The sequence below is a fragment of the Ilyonectria robusta genome, assembly GCF_021365365.1.
Source record: "Ilyonectria robusta strain PMI_751 chromosome Unknown BGZ61scaffold_1, whole genome shotgun sequence".
NCBI classification, from domain to species: Eukaryota; Fungi; Ascomycota; class Sordariomycetes; order Hypocreales; family Nectriaceae; genus Ilyonectria; species Ilyonectria robusta.
In genome coordinates, this window is record NW_025764435.1 from 4,518,039 (window position 1) to 4,539,469 (window position 21,431).

The 21,431-nt window shown below is 51.2% G+C and overlaps 7 protein-coding genes across 7 annotated transcripts; 2 read left to right on the forward strand and 5 right to left on the reverse strand.

Annotated features, from left to right (window-relative positions):
- Positions 1-569: 569 nt before the first annotated feature.
- BGZ61DRAFT_489182 (uncharacterized protein) lies at positions 570-3,727 on the forward strand (the record flags this gene model as incomplete). Its single annotated transcript, XM_046250182.1, has 5 exons — positions 570-715; positions 787-2,111; positions 2,169-2,492; positions 3,202-3,383; positions 3,473-3,727. The coding sequence occupies 5 exons, from the start codon at positions 570-572 to the stop codon at positions 3,725-3,727; spliced, it is 2,232 nt and encodes a 743-aa protein (XP_046113012.1).
- Positions 3,728-4,175: 448 nt separating this feature from the next.
- Positions 4,176-4,942, reverse strand: BGZ61DRAFT_489183 (uncharacterized protein; the record flags this gene model as incomplete). Its single annotated transcript, XM_046250183.1, has 2 exons — positions 4,176-4,793; positions 4,865-4,942. The coding sequence occupies 2 exons, from the start codon at positions 4,940-4,942 to the stop codon at positions 4,176-4,178; spliced, it is 696 nt and encodes a 231-aa protein (XP_046113013.1).
- A 919-nt stretch (positions 4,943-5,861) lies between these two features.
- Positions 5,862-7,629, reverse strand: BGZ61DRAFT_489184 (fungal trichothecene efflux pump; the record flags this gene model as incomplete). The annotated part of the gene is made up of 7 exons (XM_046250184.1): positions 5,862-5,959; positions 6,010-6,314; positions 6,365-7,107; positions 7,157-7,227; positions 7,278-7,362; positions 7,413-7,554; positions 7,607-7,629. The coding sequence occupies 7 exons, from the start codon at positions 7,627-7,629 to the stop codon at positions 5,862-5,864; spliced, it is 1,467 nt and encodes a 488-aa protein (XP_046113014.1).
- A 1,392-nt stretch (positions 7,630-9,021) lies between these two features.
- Positions 9,022-10,162, forward strand: BGZ61DRAFT_338632 (15-hydroxyprostaglandin dehydrogenase; the record flags this gene model as incomplete). Its single annotated transcript, XM_046239149.1, has 7 exons — positions 9,022-9,060; positions 9,112-9,341; positions 9,390-9,425; positions 9,472-9,586; positions 9,711-9,752; positions 9,804-9,895; positions 9,943-10,162. The coding sequence occupies 7 exons, from the start codon at positions 9,022-9,024 to the stop codon at positions 10,160-10,162; spliced, it is 774 nt and encodes a 257-aa protein (XP_046113015.1).
- Positions 10,163-10,875: 713 nt separating this feature from the next.
- BGZ61DRAFT_471569 (OPT oligopeptide transporter protein-domain-containing protein) lies at positions 10,876-13,410 on the reverse strand (the record flags this gene model as incomplete). Its single annotated transcript, XM_046248235.1, has 1 exon — positions 10,876-13,410. The coding sequence occupies one exon, from the start codon at positions 13,408-13,410 to the stop codon at positions 10,876-10,878; it is 2,535 nt and encodes an 844-aa protein (XP_046113016.1).
- A 1,113-nt stretch (positions 13,411-14,523) lies between these two features.
- BGZ61DRAFT_471570 (uncharacterized protein) lies at positions 14,524-18,640 on the reverse strand (the record flags this gene model as incomplete). The annotated part of the gene is made up of 7 exons (XM_046248236.1): positions 14,524-16,687; positions 16,771-17,264; positions 17,433-17,965; positions 18,124-18,176; positions 18,227-18,308; positions 18,434-18,462; positions 18,597-18,640. The coding sequence occupies 7 exons, from the start codon at positions 18,638-18,640 to the stop codon at positions 14,524-14,526; spliced, it is 3,399 nt and encodes a 1,132-aa protein (XP_046113017.1).
- A 620-nt stretch (positions 18,641-19,260) lies between these two features.
- BGZ61DRAFT_338821 (sugar transporter) lies at positions 19,261-21,218 on the reverse strand (the record flags this gene model as incomplete). Its single annotated transcript, XM_046239167.1, has 4 exons — positions 19,261-19,917; positions 20,126-20,136; positions 20,187-20,976; positions 21,033-21,218. 4 exons carry the CDS (start codon positions 21,216-21,218, stop codon positions 19,261-19,263), a joined length of 1,644 nt encoding a protein of 547 aa, XP_046113018.1.
- Positions 21,219-21,431: the final 213 nt, after the last annotated feature.

Genomic DNA, 21,431 nt, shown 5'->3' on the forward strand with positions numbered 1-21,431 from the left:
TAGAAGACACAGAACCGAGGATGGCGCGAATTCACTAGCTTAGAGTCCTTGGACCCGTTTTCTCTCTCTCTCTCTCTCTCTCTTGTGCGTTCCTCCAATCGACAAGCACGCAAGTCACATTGCATATCCCATTCGGAAGCAACATCTGCCGACGCTCATGACATCTCCCAGTTCCCGCCCAAGACAAAGCTCAGAGACAAACTAAGACACAATCACAACCTGCGCTGCGTATAGAGGCAAACGGACTCCCGTCATATTTTTGTCGCATCTGCTTGTGCATCCAACACATCTGGATCTTGCCTTGCCGACCGATCCACTCACTTTTGCGCATCAACTTGCCGCTGATTGTCGACATCGCCAACCCACAAGTCGACACGACACGACGATACCATGGCCACCTAAGACGCTGGATTCTAAACCAGACGTCATTTTGTCTTTCCATTTTCTCCTCCACCACCAACACGGCTGCTCCCGGCGAGCAAAGTCGACTAACTCCACCGAAACCGGCTCTCGTCTAACCCCAACTCTACCATCACCAGACGGCCGCAACCCGTCTGCATCTCTTCACCATGGATATGGATAGCATGCACCACGATCCCGGCCTGGGGATGGAAACCAACTATGCCTTTGCGCGGGGATACTGGTATACCATCGCCGGAGTCTTGGGTTCCCTGGCCGTCGTCCGCGGCATCAACCACTACGATGGGCTCCAGAGGTAGGTCGAGATATCCCACGCAACTCAGGTGTTGCGGCTTCTTTGGAATTTTCCTAACCTGTAGTCAACAGGTTAAAAGCCTGCCGTGATCCCTCGATCGAGCACCCTACCCGACCCCAAGGGCCTCTCAGCCAGGCCTGGGCCACTGCGACAGCCATCGTCCGCGAGACGAGCCACCCGCAGTATTACATTTCTCTCAAGGGCCTCCGATGGGCCACGCCTTTTCCTCTCGGGCGCATCATCGTCCTCGCCTGCTACTGGGCCGTCATCGTCTACCTCATGAGCTGGAGAGTGTCGGTGAACGATATTTACTACTTCGAGCGCATCGGGTACCGCAACGCCTGGGTTTCGCTATGCCAGCTCCCGCTGCTCTACCTTCTCGCCATGAAGGTCAACGTCGTCGGCTTCCTCATCGGCACCGGCCACGAGAGGCTCAACTGGCTCCACCGCTGGGTTGCGCGCACCATGTTCGTGACCGCGACGGTCCACGGCTTCCACTTCTGGACGCTGTGGGTGCGTGCCGACTTTGTCGCCTTTGAGCTCCAGATCATGCCCCTCGTCAAGTACGGCATCGGGGCCTGGGGGATTTTGCTGTGGAACGTCGCAACTGGCCTGGTGCCGATTCGGCGGCTTGCCTACGAAGTCTGGGTGGTGCAGCACGTCCTTTCGAGCATCATCATGTTGTGGCTACTCCACAAGCACATTCCTTCCAACGCGCGCTACCTGCTCTGGATGAGCATCTCGTTCCTCGTCTTCGACCGAGCTGCAAGGTGGGCGCTTTTGCTGTGGCAAAACACGCGGCTGCGACCAACCGGATCGGCTTGTCAGGGCATGAAACGCCTAGGACATCGTGTCACTGCTCGAGCTGTCTGCCCTTCGACAACCGTGGTGACCATTAAGGATGTACACTTTGAGTGGAAGGCCGGTCAGCACATCTATCTCTGGGTTCCTAGACTCGGACCCATTGAGGCGCACCCGTACACAATAGCTTGCGCGCACAAATTAGAAGGCACATGCTGTTGTAATAGCATCCAGCTGGTTGTTCGCGCTCAAGCCGGTTTCTCCAAGAGGATCCACGAGTATGCGACTAAGAACCCTACGTCGGAGCTGACCGGGTTCGTGTCCGGCCCTTACGGCGTTCCGCCCCGGTGGGACATCTACGAGACCATGGTTTTGATCGGAGCATCGACGGGAGCGAGCTTCACGGTCCCGATTCTGGAAGGAATTGCAAATGCCGAGAGCGAAAACTGTACGCGGAGAGTCGAAGTTGTTTTAATAGCACGGACGACGGAGGAGATCCAGTACTACGTCGAGCGAACGATGGAGGCAAGTCGTATCGCGAGAGACAAGGGTGTGACGGTCAGGGTCCATGTCGCAATAACCGGGGCCAACAAGGGTGGGCAGGAATCAGTATCCCTATCCCTTGCCAAGTCTAGCCCGCAGAGCGACTCAGACAACACGCTCGAGACTGACTCCGGAAGCGTCGAGAAAACGGGAGCATGCTGTTGCAGCAGGCCACTGGAGAAGGGCAGCAGCCCACCGGAGAAGGCCACGGAGAAAGCCACGGACGGGGATTCGGCCAGGGGCTGCTCTGGCGATCCCCCCTGCAGCAATAGCACTGCGACGTCGACGGGCGCGGCCGGGCTGGTTCGCGAGTACACCAGCCGCCCGGACATCGACGCTCTAGTCCGCGAGCCGGTCGAGCAGGCGTGGGGCGAGACGGCCGTGGTGGTTTGCGGCGGGCGCGAGGTGGTCGCGCGGACGAGGAATTGCGTGAGTCGGCTGAGCGACGAGAGGGCCGTTCACAAGGGGACGGGCGCGCAGGGGATCTACTTGCACGTGGAGGAGTATTCATTTTAAATTATCGACGGCATGGTACGACCGCACGGTCCCGTCATGAGAAACGACGGCGGCCCAATTTTAGATGCATGTTTATTATTCGGATTGCACATTGTATGTACGGAGTACTCCTGCGAACTTAACGCGGGAGACAGGAGGCGAATAGCTGCACCTCACTCAGCCTGAGCATGGTCCAAGGGTCCAGCCACGGCTAAATTGTTGCATCTCGAGTTTCAATCCTGCATCTGCACTCTCCTCGCCCTGAGTTTTGACGTATTTTTCTTCGCCGTCTCCCATTGCGAGTTGGCCCTTATAGCCACCGCTATCTCTCCCTCAAAACCAGCTCCTCCTAGCCCCAATCATCCCTGAAAACATCCAGATCGGTCTGGAATGCGACTCATGCACCACGCCTCGCTCCACTTCGACCCGCGCTTTCTCGAATAGCTCCAAAATCTCGCTGGTTGCCGCATGCGCATTGCGCCAGAGACTCCCTGTTGGCTCGTGGCAACGCACCGGGGTTTCGTCCCGCCGAAATCTCTCAGCCCTTCGACTCTTCGTCTCTTCGTCTCTTCGATATCGTCGGTTTCTCGCACAGAGGCCGCCCTCGCCGCCGCTCTCCCGCCCTCCCTCGATGTCCCCGGAATAAGGACTGCCATCTCGCGCGGCGATGCCTTCTCCTCCGACCTTCCTGCCCGCGCACTATGGCCTGATGCAAGCCGGCGTCAGGTCCGTCTCCTGGGCCACGGGCTTGGTTGCGATAATGATGCTGGGCTACGTGGGCAGAACCTGGCCGGACAAGGGCCAGGTGATTGTCGCTGGCCTCATGGGGGTATGTTGCAATTCCGAAGCCATCTCGGCGCGTACACAGGCGCCATGATGGAAAATTTTGGGTGTTTGGGAGCTAAGACCCGCCGGTAGTCCGCAATTGCGATGCTCAACGATAGCTGGGAGGTTGTCGCCCTGACCGATACCTGGCAAACCCTCCCGCGACTCTCGACGTCTCGACGAGTGCTGCACGACTTATTTTCACTCGCGCTGTCCGTTGGCGGCATCATCATGATGTGGGTGTCGAACATCCAAATTGGGGACACGGGCGATACCAAGACCGCCAGCGAACGACGACAGGAGAAGTACCTCATGGCAGCCATGTGGGGACTTCTAGCACAAGTGTGAGTGTCACAGTGAATGCCATTTGCTTTGTTTTGTCTTGCAATGGCTGTTAACCCGATCATAGTGCCTGGAGATTTGTCCATGCTATCTGGGGGTGTGTGGATTGCTCGAGGGATGCCCGCGCTGCAGACCGACGGCGAAGACGACGAAGACGGCGTCACAGACACCGCGAGCGCCACACCGACCCCTGGTATGAGATCACAGGGTACCGAGCTTGACGAAACCTGCGAGCTTTATGCGTATTTGCCTTTCTAGCCAGCCATTGGGAAACGGAGTTCCGGGAAACGAAACGAAACCAAAAGACAGCGGACCCTGTCACCAACTCACTAATGTTTTATCAGTCCGCCCGATTACAGGACAGACCACTACCTCAAGACTCATTTCGATGAAGGACGAAGGATGAGATTAATAGATGATGGATACGGAACATGACGAAATCACACGACCCGCCTCACTTCCACAACCATCCCTTGCCGTTGGGAGCGTACCCCTTCGCCTCCATGCTCGCTACACACGGCTTCACCGACTCCCAGAATGCCTGGAGCAGGTCTCCACGCAGCCACGCCTCCCACACCTCGCGACTCTTGTACCGCGCAAATATCCTCGCACCCGTATCGTTGTCCAGCGACTTGAGCCCCAGGAACGTCAGCACCTCGCCCGAGCCGCCGCGCTGCCTCTCCTCGACCATCGAGCACAGCAGCCGCAGCGCGCCCAACAGCTCTGCGCGCGCCGCGCCGTCGACGCACCGGATCTGGATGTCGTGCATCAGCCCGCACTCGGTCTTCTGCCCGCTGAGGTCCAGGAAGCCGCCCACGGCGGCGAAGTGCGTGAGGTCGAGGCCCGTCGTCATGGTTGGGCCGGCGTTGGGGAGGAACGTGGTCGTCATGACCTCGGACTTGAGGTGGACGTCGTAGAGGTCCTCGCGGGTGCGGTAGCCCTCGAAGGCGAGCATGTTGTCGGTGCGGGACGGGTTCGAGGCGTGTTCGAGGGGGATGCCGAAGTAGTACGTCAGGGTGTTGGGCTCGTTGTCGAAGACATACTCAGCGAGCTTGTCATAGGCGGCTTGCCACTGAAGCGGGGTCGGTTAGTACTCAAAGACGAGCCAAACATCAGGGTGCCATCAGGCCCTGAGGATCATACGTCGTCATATCTGTCGGGAACAATGTTGCAGTTTCCGAATAGGAAGAACCGATCTGTTAATGGAATTGCGGTGGCCATCCTCTCTAATTGCGAACTGCTCTATGGACAATATTGGTGAATGGGCAATGAACTGAACGTGATGATGGGTATATACTTGAGTTTGAGCCTCTTCCCCCCAGTGTATATCCTCAGCTTATAAGTCCACACTGTTATTTCTCTCGAGGCACATACCAAAGCCCGCCCCCTCGGTGCCATTAGCCTTTCTTCAACCACCTACTCCATCATCCCGGCCCAACTTTTACGTCCCATCAGGGAGTCTGTATCCAGAACGGCGGTCTTGCAGAGAATACCCCACCCGAAGCCTCCTGTGATCAGATTCAGGGCGTCAGGGTGGAGCTGATACCTGTCCTGTGACGGGGAAGAGGAGCCCGGATGCCCCGCGTCTCCGGTGTACCAATCGGCTAGGACAAGGGGCTCAGTCCGGGAGTAGGGCCCGGGGACAACATTGACAAAGCTCTCGCCAAATGGCTTCCATGCTCGTGCGGTCGTTGGTTGGCATGTCGCCAAGAACGAGATGTTGGCGGGGTGTGAAGCAGCCGGGTTCCGTTATCCGCTGCTCGCAATCACAGGAATCAGCCTCAATGAGAATTGAGGAGGTTCAGATGCCAGATTCCGGTTTCAATAGCACATGGGGAGAAGCGTCTCTGCTCGAGTGTATCAGCGGACTTCCTTCATTCGGTGGATGCAGAATAAGTAAATAAAGCGTCCCGACTAGTGAATAGTTAAGGGCAAAAATCAAGGGTTCATGGTCATGTATTTAGGCCATATATTTAGGTCGTATATTTAGGTCATGTATTTTAGGTCTTGTATTTTAATAAAGACAGTCCGGGTATCATCACCTAACTCGCCTCCGCAATCCTCCGTTCGTCCATTCGCGTGGGACTTGTTCACGGTTTGCGCCTCCAATCTCCCCTCTAATTATCGGATTAAAAGCGAACTAATGGTATTTATTCATGTCCGCGTGCTTGTCATTTTCCAGGAAGATCTCAATCTTGTCATTCATCTTGTGCTCAATGTCTTGGCAGCAGAGACATGCTAGTATAGGGTCAGTCTCGTAAAATGCCAGAGATCATTAAGAAACCTACCGATGATTCCGATTATACCAAAAGACAGAGACGAAAGACAAGTTGTTCGCAAGCCTACGACATAGCTTTGCTGGAAAGCTGCACCTGCGGCTCCCATGATATCGGCCGTGATCCCAGGAACTTGTTGAAGTGCAGCTGAGCCCAATGGCAGGGCGGCAAGCAACTTCTCAATAGAGTCCTCAGGTAGACCCGCCTTGAGAGCTGCAGCGGGGACGAGTTTGAGCATTGACGAAGATTGGACATTGGTCAAGATGGTGGTGTATACCGAGATGGCGATAGCGCCACCTGCAAAACGGGACACACCCCTGCCTGAAGTTAGCACATGGACCACACGGAAGCAAGATACAATACGTACGCAAGACCACCAGAGATTCCCAGCTCCACTTGGTCAGTACCAAATTGGATAAAGGCAATGCTCAGATACTGAGCCCAGCCAAAGCCAACCTCGGCGATGAAGATGAAGGCAATCACCATGCCAAAGCGATCAGGAGTTCCCAACGCAAGCAAGGCGCCGAAAACAACCATAATAGTAACCGAGCCTGTCAGGGTCCATCGCCAGTGCCCTATCTTTGTGCCGAATAGTGTTAGAAGCACAGCGCCAAAGGTGAGGCCAAGGTTCTGCGGAAGCGTCAAGACGATCGCATACTTGAAGTCGGTAGTTTCGTTGGTGAAGAATACAGCAATCATGGTGGGGTACACAACATTTAAGCAGTAATAAAACATCGTGACGACAAACCCGGCAACGAAGGGCGCAGTGAGCTCTCGGCCATTGTCTCGAGTGAAGATGCGAGTCGGTGTTAGTGGTTGCTTCAGCGGGGCGAACGTCTCCCACAACGCGAAGGCGGTCATCAAGGCGAACCCGGGTACTAGCGTACCAATGACCTTTGGGTCGGAGGACTTGAGCGTGGTAGTGTATACAATTCCAGTGAGGATGAGCGTAGTGGCAACAGTGAAGAGTAATGCGCCGACATAGTCGAGCTCGCGAAATGCCTGCTTGGTGGGGAGACCGCGGGGATGTCGAGGCGGGTGGTAGTACAAGTATAGTCCGACAAAAGAAAATACAATGACAATGGCAGGTCCGTAGAATAGCCATCGCCACTTTTTAGGTCAGAAATGGGTTTGGGAGTAGATCAAGAGGAGCACTTACGTTGTCTCCATGCTGAATGGCGAAGCGACCAGCGACTGGGCCAACGATGACGGAGAAGTAGACACCGACATCTAGAGATCATCAGTAACCCTCAATTCCATAGTATTCAAAAGTCCCATACCGGCGAACACAATTGCAGAGTGTCTCCATTTATTTGGTAGAAGCTCTGGGAGGGCAAAGGCAGCCAGTTGAGCATTACCAGCACCCTACTTTCAAGTCAGCGACACCCAAAAGCGTTTTGTCAAATAAATCTTACAAATCCAATAAATGCGCAAGCAACGATGATGGCGGTGTTGTTCTTCGCAGTCCCGCCGACAATGAATCCGATGAATAGGAGGATGTTGCCGCAGATGATGAACCAGCGGCGACCGAACAAATCCGAGTTGGCACCACAGATCCTGGAAAATATTAGCGAGTACCAAGGCCTTTTCCCAGTTTGCATAAACTTACATGAATGCCAATGTGACTGTCATTGTGTATATCGGGACATACCACGCAGCCTGAGTCGGGTCTCCGAGCTGCGTCGCGACACCACCCTGGCATGAGCTCAGCGACGGAACGATCCAGAATGAGACGCCATATGACAGCGCAAGGATCTAGAAATAAAGTGTTAATACCTATCGGACGATCGACATATGGTTATTCTTACCGATGCCACAATCCATGTCTTGAAGGTGACATCGTACTGAGTGTCATCCTGAGGAATCCACGCCGCGGCCTTCTCGTCGTGTTCTGCGTGGCTGGCTGTCTCATGCGCCTTCTCGATATCGATGGATCCCTTGTCGAGCTTTTGCCCGTCCACGGGGTCTTTAGTATCAGTGGTCATGTTGAAGTATCCTGATTAACCTTGGTAATTGGCAAATCTTCCAAGGAATTGGTCCGTCACACATCAAGAACACCAAGCAGGGATCATGCCGCTGCTGCCCGTCTATTTAAGAAAACACCCTTACCTTAGCCTTTCCCCCGGCCTTAGAGCGTTTCAACCTGGATCGGCACAGCCGAACTGATACGGTCAGTTGGCTCGACGATTCATGAGGTCGGCGTACCCCGGATTCCGGATAACCATCTCCACACGATCCCGTTGGCCGGAATAGCTTACCGGCCCCCCGCCCACACCACGGCGTTTGCTACCGCCTCCTTGTCCTCAATTATGGAGTTCAAGAGGCAGGGGTGATGACTCAGTGGAGAACAAGGTCCAGGCTAAGAAACGGGACGGGAGAAAATTGGGTTTAGATAACACGTTTCGCAACCTCTTCAAAGCCAGTAAATCATTTGAGTGGGCTGCCGGTGACGACCAGTGTCCACATTATCAGCCCAGCCCAATTAGGTAGTGTTAAATTGAGTGAGTCTTGGGCATGATGATTGTCCAGGAAAATGGTGCCCGGGCGTAAGATGACATTGACCTCCTGTCTCAGACCTATCACCAAAGGCTAGCCAATATCAAAACCAACGGGCTGAGGGCAAGTGACACATTCATGAGCCATCACAATGCAGGGAGGCCACATCCTTGCAAAATGTGACCATGATTGCAGCAAAAACGCCCCCGGCAACAGACCAAAGGGTCCGGGTGACATCGAACAAACATTTCTTGAAGTATCCAATAGCATCTCACTTCCTGTGTCAAGACAAAGAAGCTAATTGTACTCCACGCAACCACACGTCGGCTACTACCGCTAGTGCAATAGAGATGGAGAAAGATATCCACAAGTTATTAAGCTGAAAATGAAGAACCAGAAGTAGGATGAAATATTAGCTCTATCTGTCCTATAAAATATTGGTGTGATGGAAAAAAATCTCCTTGTAATAGTCTGCTTCACATGACGTTATTTTTTGAAGAGCTGTACGTCTGATTCTTACCTACCACGATGAGTCTCAAGCGTGTCGCCATTGTTACTGGGGCTTCAGTAAGACAATTCCGCTGCATGGGAGTACTCGGCGTGCTAACTTCGTCTTAGTCAGGTATGGGCGAGGCCCTATCAGAGGACCTGGTGCAGAGAGGATGGATTGTTGCAATGGCGGATATCCAACCCAATGTAGATCTGGCCTCCAAGCTGGGCGAGAGCGCGAGTTTCCATACATGTGATGTCTCCGACTATGATAGCCAGGCCAAATGCTTTCAAGAAGTATGGGATATATACGGGCGGTTAGATGCGCTTTGCGCCAATGCTGGGATCGTTGATAAGAGGTAGGTGTCTCATCATGAGAAATGGCCAGGGCTTATTGTTTGCGACAGCTCAATCTACATTTTGGATCACAGAGATTCCGATAAGTAAGTCAAATAATACCGATGCTATTTCCGTTATTGACTCTTACAGGATTCCTCCAAAGCCCGATTTGCTTTGCACAGATGTAGACTACAAGGGCGTGGTGTATGGCACCCAGCTGGCTATCCATTTCATGAGGAAAAATAAGACACCGGGGGGTAGTATTGTGGCTACAGCTAGCATTGCGGCCGTTCACCCCCATGAGACCTATCCGGAGTATGATGGCGCCAAAGCAGCAGTCAGTATCACTCAGCCCACCGCATGAACACAATTCATCTGACTGTCGCCAGGTATACAACTTTGTTCGCGCCACATCTAGAATACTAAAAATTGTAGGAGACAATACGCATTGTATCTCATGAGGTCGTACTGATCGTCTATAGAAGGAGAATATCCGGATCAACTGCATCCTGCCAGGGATTGTGGCTACCAAGATCATCCCTCCGGAGATGGTGGCCGCAGTATTGCCTGAATGGTAGGTCTAAGTTTGAAAAGCAGAAATCGGAAGCTAATTTGAACTAGTATGACACCTATTGCCACCATAGTGGCCGCCTACAACAAATGTCTTGAAGACCACTCGCTCTCAGGCGAAGCCATCGAGTGCTCTGTGGATAAGCTCCTCCTTGTCCCCAGGCCGGAGTATCAGAATGGCCGGGTTTCTAAACGCGCTGTCACCGTATGGGATCCGCTCTTCAAGATGTATCACCATGAGCTTTCCCAGCTGCCAGACGCCATCGCTTGAAATGTCCGATGGCTTGGGATGTTGTCAACTACTGCGAGTCATGAGCGAGACAGCTGGAAGATAGAATCCATATATAAGTGAACTACAAAGATCTGATATTTGCCTCACGCGATGCGTTAATTTGCCGCCCCAATCTGGTTGTACGGGTTGGGAAAGAGATAGTAGCAGTGCAAATACGAGACAGGATGCTAAAGTAAGGAGCCCAGCGTGTCGAAACAACAAGAATACATCAAATTTTAAGGCTGGGTGTCGGAAAGGAGACCTATTCTTACGTGGGGAAGATTATATAGCAGATCTCTTCATATTAATCTGGAGTTCAATATTTTGTCCTATATAGTAGCTCCCTTAAACTTGGTAATATAGGTGGCTACAGGCACTACGTGAGTGATATTTAATGGTTCATAGTCAATTGACATAATTTACACTCTTTTCTAACTCGGAAGCCATATGCTAAGCTCATTTTTATAACCACCTCCGAGTTGAAGCAGGGTAGTGCTAAACAAACACATAAAGAGAGCAAAACCAACACCCCCCACTCCATCCACGCCATGCTCCATTCCCGCTCATGCAAATCCAAGCCTTTATAGTTAGAAAAACAGAACCATCGATAGAGGTCGTAAGGATCGTCAGCTGAGCACTCTACACCTTGGAGAAGCCTATTGAAGGGTTGGTTTGGGAGAGTAACTCAGTTCATGTCACAATAATCACAAGACCTAGACCTTCCAATCGAAGCTTATGTCGAAATAGCCACGTTCAGGTATGGCCAGGTTCGAACATCTGACAGCGCTGTTGTTGGCATCAAAGAAGCCCCCTTGGTCAACTCCTTGTGAAGCAATTCGGTTTCCCCACCAATCCAACCGAACGTTCAATCTTTGCAAGGCGAAAAACATGACGAGCCCAGATAGTCCAATTGCAGCCATGAAGGAACTTGTCAAGACGTAGGCATACATCTCCCACCAAGCCTTGCATCGCCTTTTGATGTAGAAGTTGAAGAAAAGGGCCAGAACAACCGTGCCTTGCATAAAGCTCCAGTTGTATGGGGACCATCCAAGTGGGCCAGCCATGAAAACGGGGATGTTAACATTTCGCCAGAATGATCGCGGCCATCTTTTGGCAGCATAATAGACTGCAATCGGAAGGACAACGCCCAATGGAATGGCGTAGCAGACAGCTCGGTATGGGCCATCAGTACCGAACATGCGACGCGGTCCGATTACGCCCCAAAGAATTGACGACATGAAGTATGAATGGGTGGAAGGGCACGTGAAGCGGTCTTCCTGTTTTGCCTGACAAAGGTTTGGTATGTTGCGCAAGACCCAGTGGTTCACTCCCAGAGCCACGAAGCCGGCCAGAACGGTTGCGTAAACTTGAGCTTTGAAAGCACAGCGGGGTGGGATCTTCGCGTAGTGTGCCAACTTTAGGTCGGACACAAAGTTGAGAGATTGAGATGTTGACATATAGCTGAACATTTTGAAGATCATGTTAGGGATGGTTTTGCCTTCCAGTGCATGACCTCCAATGACCATTGCAAGGATGCCTGTGGATAATTCCATATTGGTGATTGCTGCCAGCATGCCAATGGGAATCTGCAACACAAATGTGAAGATCAATGCGAGCACAATTCCCCAAATGGGCATCCCCGTGGGCCAAAGAGAGACGGAGATGCATGCCAGGGTAAAAGAAATGGCGAGGACGACAAGGTACCACCAATGAGGGCACTCGGGATAAACAGACATTAACCGGTTATGAACGTCGTTGAATTCTTCCGATCGCTTTTTCTTATTCCAAATAGACCTCAGTCCATTTGCGATGTCCTTGCGGTGCCAGAGATACATGTGAACAGGGATTGCGGCGTACAGCGTGAAGAAGGCAGCATAATTCGTAATCTGAGTGGTCGTAACCAAAGGCACGCTGTAATCGTAGTACGCCGTTTCGTTCATGGTGAGGTCGGCTTTGAGGATACGTTGGACGTCGTAAAACTTTCCAGTGTTATCGTAGAGTTTGTTCCCATTGATTGGGAAGTATCCAGCATCCCAAACGTTGTTGAAGTACATGAAGGGGACGACGAGGAAACCCATGATCGCCATGCCGCAAGAAAAGTTCATCAGTGTGAATAATGGAGTGACGATCGGGTCTCCGAGGTATGTCGCAATGTTCCAATCCAGTGTCGGAAGTGGATTGATGCCGAGACCGCATGTTGATCCCGCGATCAGGGCAAGGGTGACGTTTCCAGGGGAGATCCAAGTGATCCAATTAAACAAAGCGAGTCCTTGAAAAAGATAATTGGGAATCCAATACCACATGAACATGGCCGTAAATGACAGGACGAAGAATCGGTACCGCGACATGGTCCAGCCGTTCGCATTCACGCCGGCATCCCGCCCATTATCTTTGTATAGGGCCTTAGTGAGTGCGATGTTGGCCAGGGGTTTCTGCCAGATCATGGCCGGGGGATAAACGAGAAATCGTCGGGCCATACCAGCACATCCATAGCCGATGAGCTGTGTAGCCAGAAGGGTGGTGATTTGCCAGGGAATACTATTGGAGAGTACTTTTTCGCCGTAGAACCGATCGAGTTTGAGAACCTGGATGATGCTGACGATGTACGCCCCGGTGGAATGGCCGCCAAAGGCGACATTGGCCATCATGGCAACGAGAATGTGTTCTTTCTGGTTGAAGGGGCCAGGATTTAGAGTAAAATGCAAAGGTCCGAGGCGAAATATTCTCTCTGGAAGCCACTTTGCCATGAGGAGGCCGAGGGGCATGGAGAGCAACTGCACCACGTACGTTGAAATGGCAATGCTGGGCATTCGCAAGGAAAAGAACTGTTGAATAGCCGTCCCTCCGATGGTGAAGATGGTTCCCATGAAAAATACTCGGAAGGTGTCCACTGGGAGTGTTGGGTCATCGGTTGGGTCGACCACGGCGCGAACTTCAGGGTAGGCCGAGTTGTTGATCATCAAATCCTTCTGAGTGTGGAAGTCGTCGATGAGCTTTTGGGCGAGCTCTGGGTCTTCGTTGCCATCGTTTCTGTTCTCGAGGTATTCTCGAGCGCGATCGATTATGTTGGTGGGAAAATTCTGATCGAACGAGTGTTCTTCGACAAGGGCGTGGAGAGCCTCGACGAGACTGGCGTCGGAGTCGGCTTCGACGGAATCTTTTGGCTCGGAGTCTAGTTTCTGGTCGACATTTTCGTTTTCCGTGTTTTCGCCCTTGGTGATGGGCGTTTTATCCGTTGCCAAACTCATCTTGGGGTGAGAATCGCAGTTGACAACGACAAGTGGAAAGGAGCGTGCAGGTCTGGATTGGGAGGATATTCCTATCTCAAGTTTTCTTCACCAGGTCTGAGAACCGGGAGGGCACCTGGAGACATAAAGGTAGATATCGCATCGAGTGGCGGATCCTTCCTCCAACCTTACTTTGGGTTCATTTAAGCCATGGTATAATTCATTGTGGTGCATAAAGCAATACAAGTCAAAGGAGCCCATTTCGACGCTCGTTTTGACACTCATTTTGATACCATCAATAGTACCGAGACTAGAGCTGGAATATGTTTTCTCTGACTAACCGGGCGCCATCTTCGACATGGCTGTAGGATGCCCGCCCGAAGACATAATCATGATGACCTCTTGCTTCGACCAAGATTTGAAACAAGGTCTGCAGAGATTATTCCACCCTTAAATGGCTAGAAAGGTTGTGAAGGTTTTCTGTCACCTTATCAGGAAAAATTAACTCGAGTCAAGCTCAGGTACAATACCTTGGTGAGCTGATTGCATTTTAGTCATTTGATATGAACACCTTTGTAACCTTATCTCATAGCATTGCCGAAATTCCACAGTGTGAAGCGGAATTCGCCATTTCCAGTATTCATGATGCTAATTCAAAGAATCTTGCAGTAGTATATGGTTCCTAGGATGTTGGCATCGCCGTGATCCGACACCACCATCTACTATAATTGGGAACGGCGAATGCGGCTACAACTGGAAGCTTTGTCACCCTAACATATGGGTGGGTACGACGTTCTACAGTTAAGCCGAAGAAATGCGCATGAAATATCTACGAATACCGTTGGTGCCATTACTTCCGGTCTGTCATCCTTACAAATGCCTCACAACGGAGGGAAGTTAGAGACATGAGCTATGGCTCACGACATGAACACATTAAACATGTCGAATCAGTGCATTACTTTAAATAAAATTTCTATTCTTCATTAAATAAAGTACTTGACATTATACAGTTGGAAGCAAACGAGGTTCATGCGCAAAATGAACTCAGCAAGCATAGCAAAGACTTCATGTCCCTCAAACTCATAGGAGCAAGCAGACTGGATAGTGCCCTAGATGCAGGCAACTTGACCCTAATTATTCCCGGGACTCAGTTCTGAACTCTTCATCTCCATCGCCTGCAACACTCTCCCATGGTGCAGTTGGCACCAGGTAGTGCCCTGGGATTCGAGATTCCATCCTAACATATTCTGACACGCACACCAAGCTGTGATAGGAATTGGCAATACGCTGAATATGCTGGAGCATTCTATCCCTGGGAGCACCAATCCTCATATCTGCCAGAAGAAACTTCGTGTTGAACCCAAGTTGGCGATCGTCGTATGTCGAATACAGAGATATGAGGAACGGCTTCAGCTTCCTGGTGTTTTCCTCGGTCCATTCAGCTTCGAGTCCAATCTGGAACTCTGAAATGTACTCCGCTAACTGCTCACGCATATGGAGTGTCCGGGCGCTCATCTCATTCAGTGCATCAACCAGGCTCCCAGGGTCCATCTCTCCTCCATCTTGAAGCCCCTTTTTGAGCTCAAGAAGAGCAATGTGCCCACAAGTGAAAAAGCCGGACTTGTCCATCAGTTTCCGGACCTTGTTGGAGATTTCAGTTGCCTTTTTCTCTGTCCAGCGTCGAATCAAGTCGGGTTGCGATTTGAAGGTGGCAAAGAGATTTGCTCTCTCCAACCCGAGTTTGGTCAGAGCAATGGTACCGGTCTTTGTGACGTCAAAATGCATTGGGTTGATGAGGCCCCCAGTTCCAGCAATCCGAAGGACCTCATTGTGGGTAATGGAGTTGTACTGGGTTATTCCCTTGAGGCTTGGGTCTTCGAAGCTGGAGTAGTCGACTTCAGTTGATGGCCGCATTCTCTTGTTGGAGCCACTGTCATGAAAGAGGTCATGTTCAACCTTCCGCTTTAGGCTCGATCGGCTCATTTCGTTCAACTTGTTGAGAAGATCCTCTCCGCTGACTCTAAGATTGAGTTCATCGGAAACTTCATTTTCGCTGGCGGAGCCGATTTCTGCCTCAAGGACTTCCGGGTTGTCGCGTAACTCAACATTCTCACTCATAAGCACCCGAGCCTTCTCCAACTCGTTCTGAAGGCGTTCCAAAAGCTGACCCTGATATTGACGGTCGCTAAAGTCTCGGATCTCCATTCCCATCTCCAAAATCTTGTTCTGTTTCTTCTTAATGGATTCATTGAGAGAAGCCTTTTCTTCCTTAAGGTCGTCGATGGACTGAGTGACAATTTGAGTCTCAAGATGAGCCCTATGCGCTTGAACAAGCCTCTCCTTCAGCTCCTTTGTTTGTTCTTCCAGTGTCTTGATTTTGGTGGTGCTCAGGGACAGCTGCCTTTCTGTATCAGCAAGTTGCTCTCGTAGACCTCGGCTGCCTACTTCTCCAGCTGAGGGTGCGGTCGAGGTCCCGCTGTTCAAATCTAGAGGTACAGCTCGAGCAGGTTCCGCTGTAGGTACTCCGATTTCCGCCAAGCGTCGGTCCGCCAGAGACTGAAATTTATCGACTGTTGCTTCCATTTCCGTACGACAAGCAACACGGTGTGACTTGAGTTGAGGGTTTAACATCCGGAGCCTGTTTTCAAGAGACCTTTTGTCCCTCTCGAGAGGCCTGTTTTCTTTTCCGAGACCCTTGTTGCTCTTTTGGAGACTTTTCGCGTTCTTTTCTAGAGAATGAACCTTCGAGCTGGTGGCATCAACTTCGCAAGACTTTTCCGCAATTAAAGCCCGAGTTCGAGCCTCAATGGAGTCAACCTTCATTTTGATGTCTCGCCAAGGCATGGAAGTTGGGGAAGAGAGAAAATCTGGATGTTCAATGGGGCTCCCAAACGAGACGACAGTGTTCCAGCTGGTAAGGAACTTCGAGCTTAGAGAGCTGCCGGTTTTTTGGGTAAATCGAGCTCTGTCGCCAGCAATCCTATTCGGGCTCACGTTGAAGTTGGATATCACATGAACATGTCCCACTCGGCAAAGAAGACCTTCTTTGCCTGGAAGATGCGACGTCCATCCTGGGTTGGCATTGACCGTAGAGTTTCCCAATTTGACCCCAATATGACGGATGGGGATGGTGGAAGTAGTGCCAGAAAGGATCCCGGCGAGGGTATTTCGATTGAGATCAGACGAAACAGAGAGCCAACTGTCGGGCATATGTGAATGCATCATCGTAGTCATGCCACTGGCGATGTTTGGTGGAGAGTTGACACTCGCGAAAGTCGACTGGGGCTGAAGAGGCTGGCTGAGTGCATATGGAAGCTCAGAGTTCCAGTGGTCGGGGTAGGCAAAGAGTCCGAAATGAGCTTTGCCATGTTCATTGCAAACCGTTGCGGGCATTCCAGGTAGTCCGATACCCCAAATTGAGCCAAGCCCATGTAATGGTGTACTTCGTGCAGAGTCCAGTCGATGGGTAGGAATGGGCCGGCAAGGGCGGACCCTTCCTGCATTGCAGGACTCAAAAAGGCGAAAGGACCATCTTCAAAGGTCTTCAAATCCTCAAATGCTGTGTCCCAGGAATCTCCCTTCACGGTATAGTCCGAGTGAGTCCCTTGGTCCCGACGGTAGAACTCATCGATGAGGTCAAATGGGTGGCAGTAAGCCCCAAGTCGGAACAGCTCGTGAAACTTGAGGTAGGTTGGAAAGTAAGTAATAAAAGGACCCATTTTGACGTGAGGAAGTGGACAGGAAGCTTGGCGACCTGCCTCTAGTCGCTTGGAGTCGTCGCTCACAATCCAAAAGTACACCAGCGCCGCGTAGATGGTCTGGATTCGCGTGATATAGGTTGTCGGGTTGGCATTCTGGAAGTCATCGACTGCTTTCTAGACAGAGTCGTGAAAGGCCTTTCCGGTCAGGCCAAATGCTGGCAAAGGGAAGTAAGGATACGTCGTGGTGTTTTCAGGCTGTTGCTTGTCTGCGGTGGGTTGGCACTGCCATGGCACAAATCTCGCCTGGCGTGCCTTATTCGCATCGTACTGCCTGAATGCTACCACACTGTCCAAAGGGTGAGGGCCAGGCTTGACTTCGAGGCCGTCGAGGTTCAAAGATTTTGTAGCGGCAACCTCTCGGCTGTACTCCTCTTCCGTGTTGATGTTCGAGTCCTGCAGCTTGAAGGCCCTTCCAGCGATTGCGCGCTTCACGTCTCCAAGGCGGTCAACCCCGAAAGGAGTGTTGAGTGGGATCCAACGGGTGGTGTAGTACAACGTAGCTGACCGTGGCACGGATGTCAAGACACACGAATTGAAGTTAGGTTTGAGGTCGTCAGTTGTGATGTCGTTCTTCTTTCGAGAATGGAGGCGCATCAGTGCCGGGTACCCTTGTGAGCTCATTCCAACCAAATACCGATTTTGAAAAGTCCTGTTTGCAGTCGGAGTTGTGAGAACTCGATTGCATCCACGCCTGAGGAAAGGTGCCACGAGGTAGCCGTTCGGTTCCTGGAATCTGGGACATCGACTCCCCACGGAAAAGTCGGCAGGGCCATGCGGAGGATCACCGGAGCCCGCCATTGTGAAGTTGAGGAGCTCTAATGGCAAATTAGTGGAAGGTCATTTTGCAGGTCAAAATGACACTTACGGTTCTAGGATTGTCGATCCAATTTGACCTTGCGCGGTAGGCAATGGCCAGCGGGAGCTGCTAATTGCAAGTTAATGGACGCTCGTTCTGAAGTGAAGTGGCACTCACGTCTTCCGATGAAGTTCGCGGCCCGTATCGCTGGGAATGACCAAGAAAAGGTGCTGACGCAATTAGTAGACAGCCTTTTGCTATACCGAACGTGGTAACTTACCGACTGTAGTTGTTGAAGAGGATGCGGGATGAAAAGGAAGAAGAGGAAACGAAGTCTGTGGAGGAGATTAATGACATAGGTACTATATGGATGTTTTCAGTGAATCATTAGAGATCATAGCAAGCATAAATTTGAGAGTTATGCCTAATCCCCTGCCTGTCGCGCAGTTACTGAGTCCAGCACAGCGAATTTGATCCTCCCACGCACCTCCTCCATCAGGTGGATTGGTCAGAGGGCTGCAATTCATTCAGGATCAGTCGCAGCCTTAAAAGAGATTAGGCACACATCTTTTTCGCTACAAGTCGCACTTGCCTCAACCTGCACATGTGCGTCAGCCGAGATGGAATCGTTTCAGTCCCGAGAAACCAACCGGCTCCTGCTACTACCACCCATTCTTCCCGCTACGATGAGCATGCTGATACCAACACGGCCCTCATCAAACCTGCCCACCACTCTGGGGAGGCGCTTTCACACTCCGAGTGGGAAGAATCTCACAACCCTGCCCTAAGAGCAACTCCCTTCCGCAGGGACCCTGCATCTTCAGGTGCACTAGAGTGAATAATTTGCACTGAGATTTGGATCAAAATGTTCAATGGCTTCATCAAGAGCTCAGACAGGCCCATCGTTCCGACGGCTAGTCTCACTCTCTCCATGCTCCAGTTCACACATTTCTGCATCAGCTGTGCTTCATAACCAGACTAGTTTACTTTGACAAGCTAAAACAACAATAGTGGGGGATCAAGTTGAGTCAGAGTATTTCGTCCGTCATCATGTGATCGTGTCAGGGGAGTGGTGGTTAACCACTCCAATTGTACGCGATTTCAGCAGGTTCGTAGAGATTTTAGACTGGTGTCTACGCATGTACGCCGGTCTATTACTAAAAACTAGATCATCGGACTAGGTTGATTTCAATAGACTCGATTGATGGCCTGTGATTTAAACAAACTATAAAGACATGGGCACCGATCGATTCAAGAATTAACAAAAACACAACCCAAAAGTCAATACTCTTTCATACATTACTTTCATGCTGTTCAGGCAACAACACCCTGTGATCCTGCTATCTCTCTGTCCATTTTCTCTTTCTCTTGTCTTGCTTTGTAAATCTTCAACGACATGGCCACTGGCTTCTCGCCATGGGTCTCAAAGATGGTGTCGATTTCCTCAAGAGACAGCTTGCTGGTTTCCGGGAAAAGAAAGTAGGCGATAATTCCCTGCAAGGCATTGTACACAATGTAGACGACCCAAATCTTATACCCCACCTTGCCAATACCGACGCCGATACCATATGTGTGGACGACACCAGCAGCACCCTGGAACATAGCGTAGAGACCCATTCCCTTCGCACGAAGGGAAAGAGAGAGAATCTCGACGGGATACAGGTTATGCATGGTGGCAATTGTACTGGCGCTGCAGATTTGGAAGCAGTATACCCAGAGGACCATGAGTATGGCGCTTGCCTTGTTTGGGTTGATAGTGTATTGCCAGCTTGTGATGGTGACAGCGGTCTGGAAAATGACAATCAACACAATTCCAGTGAAGATCAGGGTTCTTCGACGGAACTTGTCAATAATGTATGCTCCAAATAGTGTGAAGACGAAGTAGAGGCCAGTCGAGCCAAGTGTGATGCCGAGTTGCTGGAGAGTTCCGTCGATTCCGACTGTCATAAGCGCGGGAGTAAGGTAATAGCCCTAGATGACAATATTTGGTTAGCAAAAGAAGTAGCAAGTTTTAAAGTAACCTTTTATCAGCTTTTGAATCAATCAGGCGCTTGCCATCAGTGTTGTGTATGGGAGTGGACTCAAATTTCTTGAGCTTCCACCGACCAGGATATCAACCACCACAAAAATGTTCACAACATTAATATGAGACCGAATGAAATGAAACAGGCTCACGAACAATTATACCACCTGAGTATTATTAGCGAACGTAATTCCAAATATTGAATAAGATCCTATACCTCCGTTCCACTGCTGAAACACTGAATAGATTATGAGAACCGTTGTGCGGAAGCCGACAGCGCGGGTGAAGAAGATGCGGAAGTCGTACGCGGCTCGGAGTGTCTTGTTTTGGGAATTTTCGAGAGATTGCTCAATTTGCGCAATAACCATGCCGACAATGGGATCATTGATATCATTATGAGTTGTTTGGTACTTCGCAATGACCTCGCGGGCCTTCTGGACCTTGCCCTTCATCACCAAGTATCGAGGCGATTCTGGACACCAGAGATAGATGGTGACGCACACGACGGTAGGGAAGATTGCCTGGATCATAAACGCAGTACGCCACTGCCAATCGCTCTCCCACCTCGTCAATGCCATCATCACTCCAAGCATCATCATGGAGCCGACCTGGAAGCAGGCGCCGAAGATACCAACGATGCGGCCGCGGAGATGGACGGGAGCCACTTCGGCCACGTACTGAGGGGCTGTGCATAGCGCTGTGCCGAAACCCAAAATGAGACGGCCGACGAAGAGAGTCGCAAGGTTGGGCGCATTTCCTTGCATAAAAGCAGCAATGATGGTGAGGAAATTGCCGGCGAAGTTGACACCCCGTCGACCGATCACATCACTAAGAGCGAGGAAAGGGGCTCCCACGAAGATACCGATCTGCATCAAGGCGTTGATTGTGCTGATGATGACACCAGTCTTGCCAAAGCCGTAGTAGTCGTGCCATCGGTCAAACGCATTGATGCCTCCAACCACTCCCCAATCAACACCATACGCGGCCTGGTTGAAACCCATACAGATCTTTGAGCTGTCAGCGATACTAGGTCCCAATGGTCTACATCCTCGTCTTGACTAACCATGATGAGGCAAATGCGGAAGCCTGTCTTGGAGTAGATGGTGAGAGACTCTCGAGATTGTCTCAACAGATCCTCTTCGGTAATTCGGTGGGCGACGACTTCACCAACACCAACTCCGAGCTTGTTAGCCTGGGCGACATCATCGTAATGGTGTATCGCCTCCTTGCGGTCGTCGTCTGCCGCCATGGTCGCAACGCAATTACAATTATTCGGGGCGAAAGCGAAAAATGAATCAGGTCCCGAAAATCAGGATTGACAGGTGAATCAATCTATGCGACGGGAAGATTTGATTCGCGAGTAACTTATATAGAATCACTGACACTACCCCCAGATCATATGCGGTCTTACCTTTTAGCCATGTCGGCATTTCGCAAACACCCTTCCAATCCCCAAGCGGCT